The sequence below is a fragment of the Atractosteus spatula genome, chromosome 27, assembly GCF_055471065.1.
Source record: "Atractosteus spatula isolate fAtrSpa1 chromosome 27, fAtrSpa1.hap1, whole genome shotgun sequence".
NCBI classification, from domain to species: domain Eukaryota; kingdom Metazoa; phylum Chordata; class Actinopteri; order Semionotiformes; family Lepisosteidae; genus Atractosteus; species Atractosteus spatula.
In genome coordinates, this window is record NC_142732.1 from 11,576,332 (window position 1) to 11,594,703 (window position 18,372).

Genomic DNA, 18,372 nt, shown 5'->3' on the forward strand with positions numbered 1-18,372 from the left:
TCATTTGGTATTTAAGAATATGTGTTGACCATTTTTGAAATTAATTTGTATAGTCTTTTATACAGCTTGTTTTTCCAAACGAGTCATCAGTTTCACAGGAATAAGCTTTTGTCCTCTTTCAATTCTGTTTTGAACCGGTCAGTCCAGAGTCGGGAGGGCTCAGTCTAACTAGAATATCTGTGTCTGATTGGATACCTCATGTACCTGAAGGAGAGCTTTTTCTCCCACAGGTGACTGACAAAACGGTTATTGCACTGGGAGAAAAACCACTGGGAGAAAAAACACCTGAAAGTTTTATTTGATAGTTTTGTTTTGCTGACTGATGATAATTTATGAGGTGACAAAGTGCGGAGCTGACAATGTATAAATTATTTTAGCGTCTTAGAAACGGCTACTTGTACAGACAGTTCTTGATTTGCATGGAAGATGCGGTCTTGAAAAACACCGTAAATAATGCAAATTAAAAGCTAAGTCCCCAAAAGAAGACCTGTGAATAGGGGATGCATTCTGGGTCTTGTAAATACCCTTACAGATCAGTTGTTCATGAAGCTTGAGGGATGAAGGATGAGATTAAGGAGATGTGAGCTGGAGGAGCACTGACACAGACATGACCCTGTTATCTGTGTGTCATTTCTGTGATGCTGTGCATCCTGGCATGTTGCTTGCATGTATTGGTTGTGTGTCAAGCACTACGTCACGCTACCTGTCTCTGGCTGCACCAAAGCAGTTTAAAGTGATAACCAGTAATGTCCTAAATTAAGAAATGGAATATATCCTTAGATAGAGAGCTGACTATTTTCAAAGGTCAGATTTAATCTATGAATGATTTCGTTTGACGGATTTAAGAGTATGGGATCATAAACACCATAGAGAGACACACACAAGAGAAGGAGATGCTATTGCTGGCTTCATTGCTGGTTCATCCTTCTTGAAGCCACAGTGTCAGGCTTGCTGCAGACTCCAGTAACCCACGTTAGTGCCCTGGTCTGTTGATATGACTTTCTGCCTGGGGACCTTGTCTGACACTCACAGTGATGGGATACAGTGTGACTGCACCTGCCAGGCTGAATCCAGGCATTTGATGAGGCTGGGAAAGAATAAGAGTTTGTAGGAGAAGGGATCTGATCCTCAGATGAGTGCTCTGCTGCATGCAGTGAGCTGCAGTCCATTCCAGGAAGAGTTCATGGAGGATGCAATAGTGCAGGGAAAAAATGCTCAGCCTCTCTGTTACGCAGGGTTTTTTCTTTCTCTGCAAAGGTTATTTGTGTACACACACTAGTATGTATGAACTACACATGCTGTTTAGACAGGTAACCAGCAAGCGGACAGGTTTTAGACCCAAATCCCTGCAGATAAAAGGAAATAGATTTAAGTTTTCACAGCTCCCTTCTGCCTTTATTACTTTAAAACTGACCTTTTGTGACGCCTTGCTGAGATGCCCATAAATGCTGCAGGAATTGCAGGAACGGAGACAGACCAGCTCGTCCCTGGTGATCCCAGTGGAATCCTGGGCTTGGCTTGCCCAGCCTCTGTCTTACAGCACTGCTTCAGTGTTGGACAGGTGGTGCTGGCCAGGATGACCATTGACAGGTCCCATGCCCAAGTTCAATTTTTACTTTGGTCAGCTTGAACACCTTGGATTTTGCTCTAGCTGTTAAAATTGCAGTGAATGTTAATTAATAATAATGTCTCCTCCACTAATCCTAAATCAGCTTCAAGAAGTTTTAGAGTAACTTTACACAATATGAGGAATCGTGACGGAACCTTAATAGCTGATTATTTGAACACATGAAAATATTTTGGTCCAATAAATAACAGGGCAGTATCATAAGAAGTTCATGGTTCATGGAGGTAGCTGCATCAGCATGCGTAGGCTGCAAAGGAGCAAATTGATTCCATGCTAAAAAGAGAAAAAAAGATGCACAACGTTTCAGCTATGCAGCCAGGCTCCACAGCTAAAACGTTGTGTTTCTTTTCTAGTATCATAAGAATACAGCTTTTTTGCAGCTCCATTTCTGTCATGACAGTGCAGATGTGTTTTGCAGGGGTTTAATGTTAGTTAGAATGTCCTGTGCCTGTCCTGTGTTGTGGCCTGGTCACTCTATCTCCCCTGCCATGAGCAGCCAGCTGCTCTGCTGAATTATTCAGGCCACTTGCTTGGTTTGAGTTACAGCCTCGCGCTGCACTGACCCCTTTCTGACAGCAAGACGACTTTGAAGCCTTTTCCTGCAGCCAGCAGTTTGTTCCTCTTCAGATGGGCTCTAGTTATTTCTCACAAGAAGTGATGAAAAACTGTTTTTCACTACACTGGATGCTGTTCTCTCGATTTTCACTTTATTTGCAGCTTTTTGACTTTTACAGTCTCTTTCAGAAAACACATTTCTGCCGTCCAGCTGTTAACTTTGAAAAACAAATGCACCACACCTTTCTAGGCTACAGGGCACTTTTCCCCAGCAGAGATGAGCTGGAACAGTCTCTTTCCCCAGTAGATTGTGCTGTGCAGCATGTCCCTTTGCACTGTGTCATACCTCAGCACAGCACAAGTTCATGGTGGCTCTCATGTCTGCAGGGAGATGTGGTGCAGTGAAGCTCAGAGCAGCAGTTGATTTGCATTAACCTGTTCTAATCACCTTTTATCTGTTTTTCTCTTCCATGTGTCTCCTCTCCCCGGGCAGTCATTACTGTAAGTATTGCTCTACGGCAGCTGTATTTGCATTTGGGATTTTGCAGTGTTCGGGGGCTCCTGTGATGCTTGTAAAGGCTCAGAGCACAAGCTGAGCCGGTGGGACAACGCAGGGATTGGGTGGGCCTGAATATCCTGGGTTTCCTCTGTGCAGCAGAGACCCGGGCAACCTGCTGTGTTGGTAGTCATTCACTGTGGACTGCAGAGAGCGAGACGCTGTGGTTTTTCTGACCAGCAGTGATAATGAAAGATAAGACACATCGTCTGATCTATCTTTTTTCAGCTGTGTTAAATGTAATGTCTGTGTCAGCATGTAAAACAGTACCACCTGCTATATTTAATCTGGATTATCTTTCCAGGACATTATTACCTTTTGGGTTTTCAAGTGAGCAAACTGGGATGAAGTCTCAGCAGCTGGTGAATTTTGTGTTCATGCAATGTGGTCACCCCTGCAAACAAAAGGTTACAAATGAGATGACTCTATCGGGTCCATCAGGACTCTGGTGCAGGAGCTGTAGCACCGGCACTTCCAGTGAACCACAGTTTCTAAGAAGATAAGAGATTGTTTTCCAGCTAGTCAGGAAGGAAGGCCCGGTGTGATTGTGAGGCTGCAATGGGGTCTGCCTAGGATTGTGGGCTGTCTGGGTGTCAGTGAGCTCTGGGACATCTGTCAAGCTGCTGTCTACAAACAAAGGAGGCTTTGAGTGACACTTAAATGCATTCCTCAAGGATTTGTACTTGGAAAATAAACATTTCATGTCAAGGAAGGCTGTGTTTATTAGTTCAGGCTGTGCCTGATAAACCTCTGTAATTCTGGAGTACTGACTTCATTTTGACAATATGTAACGATGCCTTTAGCACAGGTAGGCGAGTTCAGTGTAGCAGCTCTCCCAGACTGCAACTCCAGGGTGTATGGAGCCAGTCAGGCTGCAGGGCAGAGCAGCAGTAATAGGAGAAGGTAACCACATCCCTACAGGGGAAGGGGAGCAGCCATGTTGCTCTGAACAAGAGTCCTGGGACAGACTAGTGCAGTCAGCAGAGCTGGGGGTCTGTGTTGACAATTGATTCACAAGCAGGTCCAAATCCTGGGTGAACCCTGCTGGGAAAAAAACAACCTTCAGATGCCTAGCCCAACATGGGCAGGTAAATTCGAGGGTCGTCTCTGATCTGGTGATCAGGGAAGAACATAAATCAGAAAGTGGTTTGGGAACATTTTGCAAGGCTTGAATGTGGTAGTGGGGCATTTATGTCACCCGACTTCAACACTTTTACAGATTTATCCAACCTTATATCAGATCAGGATTAACAGGCAGACTACACCTCCCCCACACATCCAGCAATTGGAGGAAAAATAAAAACTTTCCTTCCCATGATATCGCTCCTCCTCTCAGGAGAAACCTCAACCTTCCTCATATCTTAACACCTCCAAGTCCCAGTCCTCGTGCTGCACGTGAATTGTGGAGATACACAGCCTCTCACCTGCAAACCCCTGCTCTTCGAGAAGTCTGCTGCTGTCATGCTGGATGTACAGTACATAGGAACGAAAATTAAATGTGGGAAAAAAACCTGACAAATGGATAAGGTCTCCCCCTGCTGGTGTGTTTAAGAACTGCACTATTAGTTTGAGACAGTGCATTGGAATTAAAAAACTGAAGTAGTTTGCCTAAATTATGCATAGATTGTGATTATAGCTCTCCCACTTCACTCTTGAGCTGCCACAACATTTGCAAATCTTTCTTTTACCTCTCTTCACAGAACGAGTACATGAAGGACAACTTCCTCATCAAAATCGAGACCTGGCACAAACCTGACAATGGCACTCAGGAGAATGTAAGTGAAGACACAGATTTCTCTCCGTTTTCCCCTGCTGGTACCTGCATCCCCTTCCTCGCTGGAGCCCAGAGCCCAGAGCCCAGTGGCCTGGGGCCCAGAGCCGTCCTGCTGACGGCACTAAGGTCACCTGCCCATCCCTGATCTTGTCTCACTTCTGGCTGGGAGGCCTTGCCTGGTGGGATGGTGGGTTTGTCGTCTGCTACCCCGGATCTGGTGGCGATAGATTTAGAGCAGCAGTGTCTTGGACATTTTTCAAAGTATTTTTCAAAGTGCTGATTTTGCAATTGGGGAGTCAAAAGACCTTGTATGGCTTTCCCAAAGCCACAAGACTCCTAAACTCCACCTCTTACATCCTCCTCCCCTACTTACACCCCTCTGTTTTGCACTGAACTCAAAATACTGCCACCACTTGAATTTTGCACTGCTCTGAAAATACTGCCACTGCTGAATTTCATACACAACTGCTATCTAAATGCTGGTTAACATTATAGCTGCTACCCTGGCCTTGTCTCCAAGAATTGTGATGTCATTAACTAAGTCAATGTTATATCATCTTTTATGTCATCTGTTATGTCATTGGTCATGTGAGGAAAATACTCAAGTAAGCATTTCATTGTCCTCGGTACACATAACCATGAACTCTGCTGTGGGCAGGTACATGGGCTGGACCCGGACACCTGGAAGAACGTGGAGGTTGTGCACATTGACATCGCCGACCGCAGCCAGGTTAACGCAAAGGTCAGTGTGGATCCCAGTCGATACAAGCTATCATTATTGTTAGCTTTAGAATGCCTGTGAAATCAACTGTAGGTTATCCCAGGATCTGTCGTTTCTCTACTCAAAAGAAATTATTAGAAAAAAAAGTTATTGCTGTCTACCTGGGGCCTTGCTGGCAGTGTGGCCGTCTTGTGTGCCAAGTGCTGAAGTCACCCCGCTCTCCCTCTGGCCCTCAGGATTACAAACCGGATGAGGACCCCGCCAAGTTCAAATCAGTGAAGACGGGCCGCGGGCCGCTGGGACCCAACTGGAAGGTACAGTGTGTTCTGGGGCAGGAGCGATCAGAGCCAGGGCCTTACCGGGAGCTCCCAGCAGGCCGTGGGGCTGACGGGACTCTGAGCCGCTCCTGCCTGGGGCAGCCCGAGGAGTGAGTGGCTGCGCTCCCCCTTCGTCACAGCGTGTGTGGAGCTGGGTATCGGACAGCACACATCTGCCTCCAGCTCTGCGCTCGCAGTGCCTCCCCAGCCTAAGATGCCCCCCTTACCCCCCCCCCCCCCGGCCTGTGGTCGTGGGTCTGTGCTCAGCCTCCGTCTCCTTGCCCTCTTTGCAGAAAGAGCTGCCTCAGAAGACAGACTGCCCGCACATGTGTGCCTACAAGCTGGTGACGGTGAAGTTCAAGTGGTGGGGTCTGCAGAACAAAGTCGAGAACTTCATCCAGAAGGTGAGGGAGTGAGCACAGGGCTGCTCCAGTCTGGCACGGACCTGTCCTAGGAAACGTGCAACTGGTTTATCCCGTGACAAGCAGCTATTACAGTGGCGGTCAAAAGTATTCACCCCCCTTGGACTTTTCCCACATTTAACGGTTATAGAATCGCCATGTGTTTATTTGGGATGTGTTTCCATTCATCGGCACTCTGTAATGTCAAAGTGAAAAGAAAATTCTATATATCCTCCTAAATTAATTCTAAGTATAAAACAGAAAATAAGTGATTGTGGAAGTATTCACCCCCTTTACTAAGGCACACCTAAATAGGCTCTGGTGCAACCTAATGTCTTTAGAAGTCACGTAATTTGTTGAATGGAGTCCAACTGTATGCAATTAGGGTGTTTCACATGAGTTCAGGATAAATATACCCATCTCTGGGAGGTCCTACAGTTGATTAGTACAGCTCCCAACAAAATCTACATCATGAAGACGGGGGACTTTCAGAGTAAAAATGGGACAGGGTAATTGAAAACCACCAATCAGGAAGACCTATTTTCAGGCTGTACTTGCTTACTTACTTAGAGTAGAGTTAGTGGTTATACCAAGAAGATGACCCTGCCTTCAGTTGGCTGAAAACTGAACTCAAAGCTGTTATAGCCCTTATGTCCAGAACTACCTCCCAATCAGTATTAAACTTTCTAATGCCGTTTAAATTTGTTTAAAACATTTTTTGTGTAACAGCTTGTAACTAGACTTGTTTGCGCTGATTTTTCTCTGGGATCCCCAGGCATGAAGGACACCATACAAGAACAATATTGTATTTCAGTTTTTAACCTTTTCAGATGCAATACCTCGGATTTTAATCCTGTGCGGAATTGAAAGCATTTGCTGCCCCCTAGTGGTGAATGAGTAAACTCGTTCTGTATTATGTAAGCGAAGCCTGCAGCATGGCAGGGCTGTAGAGCTGGAGATCACTGGCCTGGGCCCGCTGTCAGGCTCCAGGGAAGGTGCTCATGAGAACAAAACCAGTTTCCAAATGTGAGGAGAGCTTGCGGTTTGATACGGTTGTTTCGTTTTATGTGTTTGCCAGCAAGAGAAGCGTCTCTTTACGAATTTCCACCGGCAGCTGTTCTGCTGGATCGACAGGTGGATTGAGCTCACCATGGATGACATCCGCCGCATGGAGGAGGAGACGAAGAGAGAGCTGGATGAGGTCAGTCGGCCCGAGTGCAGTGTGGCGTGGCGTGCGGCGGGTTGCGGCGGCTCTCGGTGATGCGAGCTCTGTCCTGTTGTCTGCAGATGCGAGTACGGGACCCGGTGAAGGGCATGACGGCTACAGAAGACTGAGAGCACAGATGGAGACTGGTGAGTACCGCTTTCCGCTCTCCCCGCCCTGGGCCCTCATCTGTCTCCTTTCTCATTGTCCCTGTTGACTTTAAAATCCTCATGCTCACCTACAAGGCTCTGCATGGCTTGGCACCTCAGTACCTGTCTGAACTATTATCGCCCTACTCCCCACCTCGCAACCTTTGCTCTTCCAATTCTGCTCTCCTTACTGTCCCCCAAGCTCTGGAACTCTCTCCCCAAGGATATCAGAGAGTCACCTTTTCTAAACTCCTTCAAATCCAGGCTTAAAACCCTCTTCTTTAGAAAAGCCTTTACTTGATTGGTTCCATTCTTCACCCCTCTGCTTTTCTTAGTACCACCATCCTCAGTCTCCTCTGTATATTGTAATTGTTTTATCTTATGTATTCTTTTTAATTATTGTTGTTGTCATTCTGTAAAGAGCTTTGAGAAGCCACCTTTAAAGGCGCTATATAAAATAAAGTTGATTATTATTATTGTCAAGGAAAAGAAAAGAGACACAACATTTCGGCTGTGGGGCGTTCTTCGGGTGTGAGGGAGAGAGGGAAATGCGTTGGGTCTCTTTTCTTTTCCTTTCAGCATGGGATAAACCTGTCCCGTTCCTTTGCAGCCTCTGCATGCTGGCACGCTTACCTACTTGAACCTGCCTTTTTCATTTCTTCCCATTTGAAGAAATTCCTTGAAGCCTCAGGAGCCCTACTGCCCCTCTCTCTGTTCTCTGCTCCCCGTCCTGTGGGCAGCAGGAGGCTAGGAAGGCAGCCAAGGGCCCTGAGCTTTGCTCTTGTGATGTGATTATTTGCCTTTCTGCAAACAATGCCATACAGAATTAATAATAATTATAATAATTATTTACACTTATATAGCTATTTTCTGGACACTCCACACAAAGCGGTTTACAGGAAATGGGGATCCCCTCCACCACCACCAGATGCACCAGTACTCTCCCCACACACCAGCTCTCAGTGGGGAGGAGAGCAGAGTGATGAAGCCAGTTCAGAGATGGGAATTATTAGGAGGCCATGATTGGTCAAGGTCAGGGGGAAAATTGGCCAGGACGCCGGGGTAACACCCCTACTCTTTTTGAGAAACGCCCTGGGATTTTTAATGACCACAGAGAGTCAGGACCTCGGTTTTACGTCTCATCCGAAGGACGACGCCTTTTTACAGTATAGTGTCCCCGTCACTATACTGGGGCATTAGGACCCACACAGACCACAGGGTGAGCGCCCCCTACTGGCCCCACTAACACCTCTTCTAGCAGCAGCTTTAGCTTTCCCAGGAAGTCTCCCATCCAGGTACTGACCAGGACTACCAGTTGTGAGTTGCAGGCTGATATGGCTGTTGTATGTTGTACAGTAGTATGACTTTGTAGGAGCTGAAGTCTGTCACTCTCTGTAACTCTTTTTATGTATTCTTGACTGCAGCTTGTCTTCTTTCTTTTCAGATCTGTACAACACACCAGCGACACAGCCCTACCTATTTTTACTGGCACAATTTTGGATCTACCCGGCTGTTTCTCTTTCCTGCCCCAGGGTATCCAACCGGAGCTCCTAGCTCTGTCTCACTACCTGCCCCTGAGGCTGAGGTGACCTGATAGACAAACTAGCAATCGATTTAAAAACACCTGTTCAGGCTACACAATATATATGCACCACATTTCAGCACAGTATGAAAGAAAAAACAAAAAGGTGATCTTTAAAGAAATTAATGATGTAATAATTATTGCTAATAAATATATATATACCAGTATATTGAATTACTATTAGAGAGATATCAGTTTTGGTGTTATAATTGTTTGTATTCTTCTGTGTTTTTTGGACCAAGCTGAATTTGTCTGTTTAATTTTGGACTTTCTTGTGGATTTTTTTTTACTGATTTTTTTGTTTTCCTTTTTCTAGAAGCATTACTTATATTGTGGAGTTGTAAGTTAGTCGTTTTTGTTGTTCGGTTTAAATGAGACAAGAACAGATACACACGTCCCACAGTGGTCAGCCGGCTCTCTGCTCACATCTGACACTCGTGGTAGCTGAAGCCTTCGTCTCCCCTGAGTCTCTGTCAGCTGGGATCAGAGGCTTAGGCGCTGTTTCAGTGAGGTTAGTCTCCCTGCTGGACTTCGGTTCGACACAAGAAGTGTCTGCCCAGCCCTGTGCATGTCAGCAGCTGGGCTCCACAGGCTTCGCCAGGGACGCTGGGCTTGAGGACCAGATTATCTTCTCACTCTTCCTTCCCCTTTACGAGGGGAACCCCAGAGCCGGACAGATTTAGGAACACCCCAATTTCATCTGTCTCTATGTGTAACACAAAGCATCATTTTCATTTGAAACCCATGCAGTCCACCTGTAATACTCTGTCCTCCAAGTGTAAAAGGTTTGTGCCCCAGACGGACAGAAAGGCTGAACTAAGTCACACTTACGTTATTGTCCAAAGCAAAAAAACAAATTATTTTTTCTGTAGAGTTCCTGTTTATCTGACCTAATATTACATATTGTGCTGATTTCTTGTCTGGTTCCGCATACATATGCGAGTGGGTGTGTACAGTGTACGCGTGCAAAACCTTTGCATTTGTGATTATCTGGTTGCTGTCACACTAATCGTACAAGACTCACTGAGGGCATGATTCAGATGTGAACCTGTCCCTTGTGCAGAGTGTGTACACTGTACACGTTTGTATGTCTGTGTTTCGGATCTGAAGATTTTGTGTGTATTTAAGTACATAGGTTCATACAGTATGTGTTTGTGTATAGTGGTCTATGTAAGTGTTTACAGTTACAAAAAACAGTTTACATTACAATTAGCACACTGTTGGGTCTGCACAGTAAATACAGGCATTCAGAATATTCTGATCTTGCCTTTGGTTGCCTTGTTGGATTCCATTGATCTCGTCAGATTTGTGGGATGGGTGACAGACACTGAGGACCCTGAGAACAACCCCCTGTTCGCCACCTCTGACACTGTGGGGACAGAGAATAAAACTACCACAGAGCTTTCATACCACTGAAAATAAGCCATCAGCCACATCTGGCCAGAGGAGCTGCTTTGAAAGAAATTCAAAGCCACATTCCACGTACAGTAATGCTGTTCGAACATTGTTCATTATTACTGAACTACAAATCCACATACTGAATTAATATGCCCAATATCTGCAGAGCCCCAAATTGTTCTTCCGAATTGGAATGGTATCAGCCTACAGATGCTCTGCTTTTGACAGCTTAGGCATCTGCAAATGATATGTTTACCAGTCCATTCGGCTCTTGGACATTGTATTTCTCAGACTTACAATAAATTCAGATGGGCCGTACTCCTGAATGGGCAGTACAGTCAAACTTCTGAGGGTCTCATTGCAGTCTTCAGTAAAAAATGGCAGACATCCTACAATCTGAGAATGCTACTGAAGAAACAATGCCCTGAAAGCATCAGTGATAGTTTTTCCGTATTGCCTGGAAAGGTGGGAGTGGTCGATGGCACACGGGCTGAGGGCTTTTCTGGGTGTTGGTAGTCTATAGTGGGAGCCAGCAGACTGCAGTGTAACAGGGTAGATCTGCAGTATTTTTAACTCCACTTGGAAAAAGGTGGTTAAAGTCCATTTTTATTTTGTTAACGCAAGATTGCAATGCATTTACGAAGAAGCAGAAATCGATGTTTTATTGTTCAGAATTGTTTAGATGTAAGACATCAGTGACGTGGGGTAGAGGTTTACTATTTTTGAACCCAGTTGTAGTCTGTCAGATTGCCTTACTCTTTTTTCCTTCCTTATCCCATAAGTGCAATAACTTTCAGAACTGTTGGACTTTTCATTAACATTTCCCTTGTAGGTAACTTGTGTGTGGTAGTCCAGTTATTTTTGTCACTTGTTCTTTACTTAAAAGACTTGCTAGGTTTTGATGAGGTTTCAACAGATACTCCACATGCCTCCCCGTTCATTCTACTAACGGCACAACCTCCAGACCTCAACCCCTCTTGCCAGCAGACATGGTTGAAGGGATCTTGGCCAGTCTGGGATATGTGTAGTCTTATTGCATCTGTTACTTGACTACCGGATACTCATGTGCCCAGGTCCCAGCCTGTTTCACAGTGTTATGGCAGTGAGGCTGCACATGATGGTCTAAGCTTGAATATCACGTGTTCCTTAATCTTAGAAAGAGCTAAGTCTTGTATAAGGGCAGGATTTTTGGCATTAGTTACAAATTCACTTTGATTCTATTTCTGACACTGTGATTTCAGTCAAAACACTACATCCGCTTGAACACAGAGGAACCTCTTCTTTCCAGCCTGCAAAGATGGGAGGGAGGAGCACCAGCAAGGTGGTTGATATAAGAAAGGGGTGAAGTTTGAGCTCCATTTCTGGGATCCGGTTGTCATTCTGATGTTTGTGCAAAGCTTTTACTCTAAAAAATTATTTTCAATATTCAACTATTAATAAAAATAAAAACGGGATCAGATTTTTGTCTGTTTAATCTAAAAGATGTTCTCGAATTCCTGAAAAGGCTCTTCGAGTCAAGTGGGTAGACTGTTTCAGTGAGAGTTCACAGTTGGATTGAGAAGCAGGAGACACACATCTATTATCTTACTGGCCAGGACAGCCCTCAGATCTCCGTTCCAGAGCAAGAGGATCACTGGGTCTTTGTCACCCCTCAGGGCAATCGTGCTGGAAGCATGGTGCACTGGCATGGGTTGGTAAAGCTCTTAACCTTCTCTGGAGCTGTACTTACATGCCATGTCCTGTTGAGGGGGCTCTCCCTGCTCATGTCTAGCTGCCCACTAGATTTCTGCTCTCCCACTTGACACCTCTCTGGAGAGAAGGAACGACGCTTTGTGAGATAGCAGCATCTCCTTCTTTACTATTCCTTTGGCTTTGCAAAAACATGTTATTACTGTAAAAGTAAATGGTTTCAGGCTTGTCAGGTGCTGCTCTGCAGTGCACCAATGACTTTACTGTAAAACAACAGGTTGTGTTTTAACAACAGCTGAGCCAATTTCGTTTCGGTGCTGTCTTGGGTGGTTTCTCTCCGTGTGAAAAAGGAGTGAGGCGGACATTCGCGGACGCCTGTCTGAGCAATAATTCTTCTTAAACCAATTCCTCGCTTTGATTTCTCAGACAATTAATCTCCATCTCAATCTCCACAGTCACATCTCAGTCTGAGGCAATAGTTACCCTGAAGTACAATCCTGCGTCCCTGTTCTGGGTATCTGGCATGCTTGAAGGTACAGGAGCCGCAGGATTATTCAAGTTTGCGGAGTCAGGTCTGAGCATGAGTTGAAAAGCTTAGAAAAAACAAAAAAAGAATGCATAAGATTCTGCTGAGTGAGTAAAGAAGTATAAGGGGTTATGTGATGTGGGAACTCAGTAACAAGATGATATTTCTGGAGTTTATACCCACACCATATCCCAGTGGCCACAAACCCTGTGGATATCCCATTCCTGTACAACCTCCTTCGGAGTGTTTTTCCAATTTCTATGGAAACCTCCTCAAACTACACATTGAGCAAATAACCTGAACTAAAACATTGTAAATGGCAATAGAATGTCTAGTTCTAAAAAGCCTACAAAAATGCAAATGTATTGTATATTGCATATGAAGAATATGTATTTCACGGGTATATAAAATTGTAGATTTTAACTTATATGTACCACGCAGAGTTAGGAGTGTGTTCAGATGGTTCTGCTTTCTAGTGTTCAACAACTAGGACTAATTAATATTCACATTTCATCACGGCTGCTTGCTCTTAAGGTGCACCATGAGCCTGAAAGTTGTTCTCTGTGGATTGTGAATATAAATTTGTCCTGCCAAAAAAAATGATTGCCCTCCCCTAAAGATCGGTTGGTCCTAGGGATCAGGTCCACCTTGTGTGCTCATTTTATTAGATTGAATCTAGAGGTTCCGTCAGCCCTTGTCTTGGTTCGTTGTCTTGCTCTGCATGTGGTGACTGTGACACTGCTTTTGCGTCTCCTTCCGTCAGCTAGTGGAGTTGCAGAGGAAGTAACGTCAGGAAGCATTTTAGATTGGGACCAATGTTGCCCTGTAGGTGAAAAGTGTTAATGTGATGGGACTTGTTCATTTGCAATGGAGAATAACCATCTAAACAGGGTAAAACAGGATCACTGTAAAATAAGTGTTTACACGGTGGGAACCTATGGCTTCCATCCCACCAGAGGAGAGTGAAAACTGCAGTGTCTCTTCACTGGAGAAAGGGACAGCTTTCTCTCAGAACCTTTTTCATGGTAGGGGTGTAGCTCTCCTTAGGATGGTGGTCCAGAAAGGCTACTGAACTGTACAGCAGTTATTAAGGCATGAAGGTGGTATCTTGGCTTTTCCACAGATGTGATTCTGTGGAGAAGCCAAGACCAAATCAAGGCAGAACGTGTCAAAGGAAACAGTCAGTTCTTTGAGAAAGACCTCACTCTGGTGATTTGTAAACTGGGCTTTCTCCACATTCTTGCTAGGATCAGGGAGGTGAGCTGACTGGTGATTCCATGGGCTCATGGTCAATTTGAACCTTTTGAACAGATCAGATCTGTCTTTGCTGCCCAGGCAGCTTGAGAGAGCAGGAAAAAAAACCTATGAAAAGGGCCTTTTGATTTTCCTTCATTAAGCAAATGTGAGAACAGCGTGTGATGGGTAGATGATTGAACAGCATGTCAAACGGTTCGGTCAGTAATGAGCTGTGGGGAGACAGGAGTAATCTGAGTTGTCTTCTGGCAATATCATCATGCTCTTCTTTCGAATACCATTGAGCGGATTTTGCTAAACTTTGCAATAATGCTTGTCTGCAAAACAATAACTGTGTTCATATGAATATACATAGATGTCCAGATTAACTTAAATCATATAGTTTATTATATGGTAATTAAATGTGGCAACTTTAGTAACCTTGAATTATCCACTCCTGGGTATGCTGTGAAACTGGATTAAAGGACCACTTGTGTGGTTAGTATATCTACTCTTGACCTCTCTATACAAATCTGTGTGCGATCAGCTCTTTCTAGAGATCAGCTCATTTCTGGGCAGAACAGTGCAGGTACATTTGTTACAAATGTCTGCACCTTGTAGGAGTCTGGAACCATTCCGACTGGAGCACATTTCATGAGAAGTCACCACCATGTTCTGTGTGTATGAAAGAGATCTGAAACATTAGAAGCAATGAAGTCTGCCAAGAGCAGATTCAGAACGGTCTGTATCGCCTGCTGGCCCCTAATGTCCACACACTCTGGCAGCTACTCAGTAACGGAGACTCCGATCAGACAGCTGGACGGATTGCAGGTTAGCGGACTGTGACTGATGCGGGTGAGAATGGTTCAAGAGGCCTGTCCACACTGGGCTTAACTTTGTATGGTTTCTTAGATTTATTGTTTTCTATTACTGTAAATTTGTGCCTTTTTTGTCACCTTATCTTCCAATGCAGGTATATTGGAGAATAAAATAAAATCCTACTCAAAAATGGCATTTGTGTTTTACTTTAAAGCCAAACCATTGGAATTTCATAAGCGTAAAGTATTATTTGATTTATCATTTAGTCTACTGTGACCACAAGTGCCAGGGACTATGTTAATTATGTACGGGCAGAGTTGGAAGTGAAGGCCACTCTATCTAGTCAAATCAAACTCTCCTTTAAGCCCTCCAGAAAGGAAAGATGGCAGATCTCTCAAAGAGGTGCACTCTGGGAAAGTACACCCAGCCCAAATCCCTTGGCTTCGTTAAACCCTGCTGTCAAGCCCTGCTAAAGGCTAGGGGTTGTACTACACAACAGGGATAATGGGTCCAATTTTCCTGGCTAATTTATCAGTTCACTTTATTTGTCATATGCAGTAGTTCCATGAAATGCTTATTTTCATGTATGCTCCAATACAAAGAAGCAGCAACAGCAATAAAATTAAATAACATACAACCACGTCAGCACAAGCAGTGTGCCAAAAAAAAACCATCAGTGTGAGTCAGTGGTCGGGGCAGACTTCAACAATCTGACAGCCTGTGGGAAGAAACTGTCTTTGAATCTGGAAGTTCGTGCCTTTATGCTCCTGATACTCTTACTCTGGTAAGCGTTACAGGAGCATAAAGGCACGAACTTACAGATTCAACTTCGAGAAAGGAAGGGGGGGGGAGAAACTAGGATGATGTTTCATGGTGATGTAATGTGGAAAGACAATGCAAAAAATCTTGTCTTAAATGCGGTGTACTGGAGTTTAGCTGACCCTGGTAAAAGTTTATTTTTATGCCATGATAAGCATGGATTAAAGTGAAGCAAAGCTCATTGATGGCACACAAAGGGTGTGGCTCTCGCACAGCTGGGTCCTGTGGGACAAGGGGGCACCAGGCAGAGCAAACAGGAGTTCAGGCATAGTGACAGTATGCTGCAGTGTTTTCAGTAAAGACCCTGATCATTCCTGAAACCAGTCTGCATATACAGGGGGTGGATAAAATAATGGAAACGCCACATGACAAAGGAGTTTAACTTTCAAGTAACTAAAATCACAATTCCAAATGCAGCTGCAAAGGTGAGTCATATTAGGTTGATTGCCAATTAGCAGTATCGGTATTAGCAGTGTCAGCTATAAAAGAGGTCAGACAGCACTTTGATGTGTGAGTTTTCAAAGACAGAGTTCCAAAGGCCAAATTGTTGTTGCCTGAATTGCAGGGGCATCGGCAACAAAAACTGCAAAATTATTTAATGTCAAGGGGAACAGTCTCAAAAATAATGACAGCAGATGCCAAACATGGGCAAAGAGGAACAGTGATTGCAAGTCTAAACTCATAGACAGGGATAGACGGACACTTCACAGGATAGTTGCTAAATGCCACAAAAGTGCAGCCTCAAAAATGACCACAGAATTGAATCAGCACCTCTGTGACTCAGTCTCAACAAAAACTGTACGTCGTGAGCTTCACAAAGCTGGAATTTATGTCAGGGCTGCCATTCGGAAACCACTTGTATCCAAGGCCAACGTACAAAGACGCATAACCTGGAGCACAAAACCTGCACCCAGGCAATTATCATGGCACAAAATGACTCAGTCTACTACAGCTTTGCTAAAACAATTCTACACACACACACACACACACACACACACACACACACACACACACACACACACACACACACACTATACAACAAACCCTTGTTTAGCCCCAAGTGAGACTGTACATAAACACCCCTTAACAACAACCTAATCCATTACCACCAGCCAGTGAGCTAATTCACAGATAACAGAAGCCTACACTGACCTCTAGTGGTATGTTGGTGGAAATTGGCCAGCCAGATACCATTTAAAAATGATCTATGTTAGTGCCTATGTACATCCACAGTTTGAGCCACTTCACAGCATAAAACAAAGCAAGAGAAGCAAAAGTCAAAATTAAATTAAACCAAAATAAGATCAAGACAAAGAAACTGTTCTGGGTTTTACATAGTCCTGCCAATTGGTCTAATGCCATAAGGTCTTCTCCCAGCTTCTGCCAGAAAAGAAGTAAATCAAAGCACAGATTTGATTAAATTCAAGGACACAGCACTACTCATGTGGAACAGAACTGTAGGCATCACGCTCAAGCTGGCTGGAGAGCTATGGTGCAGCTCTGCAATGGCACCCGGCCACTCACCTTCCCTGCCTGTAAGGCAGCGTCAGTTGCCATGGTTACATAAGCACACAGGAAGCCTTTGCCACCTGTTCATAATTTACTATAGCGCCCGTCACAGGTGGAGCACACTACTTCAGATCTGCCTTGGCAGTGCATCTGGCGTGACAGGTCCCCAGTTCTCTGTAGTTCGCTATGTCCATTTTTCTGTCTTCACAAGTCTTCCAGGCTCTGCCACAGCAAAGCTTCAATTCAAGAATTGGCAAGCACTGCTTCTCCCACTTCAGCCATGGAAGACTATTTCAGAATATTTCCTGTAGAGCTGTCACTGGGCTCTTGGTGGCATCCCTGACTAGTGCTCTTCTCACCTGGATACTTAATTTTTGAGGACACCCTGTTCTTCACAGTTTAGCCATATTTTATACATTTCTTTATAATGGACTGTACTGTGCTTTGGGGGATATAAGGCCTTGGAAATGTTCTTCTACCCTTCCCCTGATTGGTGCTTTTCAATAACCCTGTCCCAGATTTACACTGAAGGTTCTGTCAAGTTGTAGATTTTGTTGGGATCTGTACTAACCAACTGTGGGACTTCCCAGAGACGGGTATATTTATCCTGAACTCACATGAAACACCCTAATTGCATAGTCGGACTCTATTCAACAAGTTACGTGACTTCTAAAGATCTGTGGTTACACCAGAGCCTATTTAGGGGTGTTTTATGGGGCGAATGCTTATGTTATCACTTATTTTGTTTTATATTTATAATTAATTTAGGAGGATACATAGCATATTGTTTTCAATTTGACAATATAATTACTTTTCTTGATCAATGGAAAAAAATACAACAAATTTGATTGTAACACAGCCAAATGTGAAAAAGTCTAAGGGGGGAATACTTTTGATCACCACTGTATGTATTGTGATGTATATTGACTTATATAGACTGGAGCAGGGGGCACAGTTGATACCTGCTCAATAGATTGCCAGCATCCAGCACTGTCTCTTGTGGCATTATAGTATATATCCATTTTCTGTTTCATCCAGAACAGGGTCACCAGAGCCTAATCCGGCAAGCAAAGAGTGCAAGGCAGGATACACCCTGGACAAGACACCAGTCCACTGCAGGGCACATACAGGCACAAACGTACACCAGGGCAAATTAACCTACCAGAAGCCCATTAACCTACCAGTATGTCTTGTGGGAGGAAACTGGAGGAGTAGGAGGAAATCTAGGCAAATGCAGGGAGAACATACAAACTCCACACAGACAGCACCCCGAGTGCAACTTTGAAGCCAGGGCCCCACTGCTGCAACGCTAACCACTGCATCACCATGCCACCCTCACTGTAAATATGTATTAAAAATTAAAACAGATGTCTAACTCTACTTTATGGCAAGTACAAATACAATTTACAATGGGTAAAATGATAGAATTAGACAAATCAGCACAATGTGATAATCTGGCATTACTAATGTGAATTCACAAAATGTCCAGAATA

General features: G+C 44.4%; 1 protein-coding gene across 1 annotated transcript in view; it reads left to right on the plus strand.

Annotated features, from left to right (window-relative positions):
• Window positions 1-11,742, plus strand: part of LOC148814442 (phosphatidylinositol transfer protein alpha isoform) — a 28,781-nt gene extending 17,039 nt beyond the window's left edge. The window contains exons 5-12 of the mRNA XM_088906713.1: window positions 2,676-2,683; window positions 4,439-4,513; window positions 5,171-5,254; window positions 5,470-5,547; window positions 5,844-5,954; window positions 7,030-7,152; window positions 7,239-7,304; window positions 8,749-11,742. Coding sequence (XP_088762839.1) covers window positions 2,676-2,683; window positions 4,439-4,513; window positions 5,171-5,254; window positions 5,470-5,547; window positions 5,844-5,954; window positions 7,030-7,152; window positions 7,239-7,286 — 527 coding nt within the window. The 3' untranslated portion in view covers window positions 7,287-7,304; window positions 8,749-11,742. The remainder of the gene's footprint in view (window positions 1-2,675; window positions 2,684-4,438; window positions 4,514-5,170; window positions 5,255-5,469; window positions 5,548-5,843; window positions 5,955-7,029; window positions 7,153-7,238; window positions 7,305-8,748) is intronic.
• The last annotated feature ends 6,630 nt before the right edge of the window (window positions 11,743-18,372 follow it).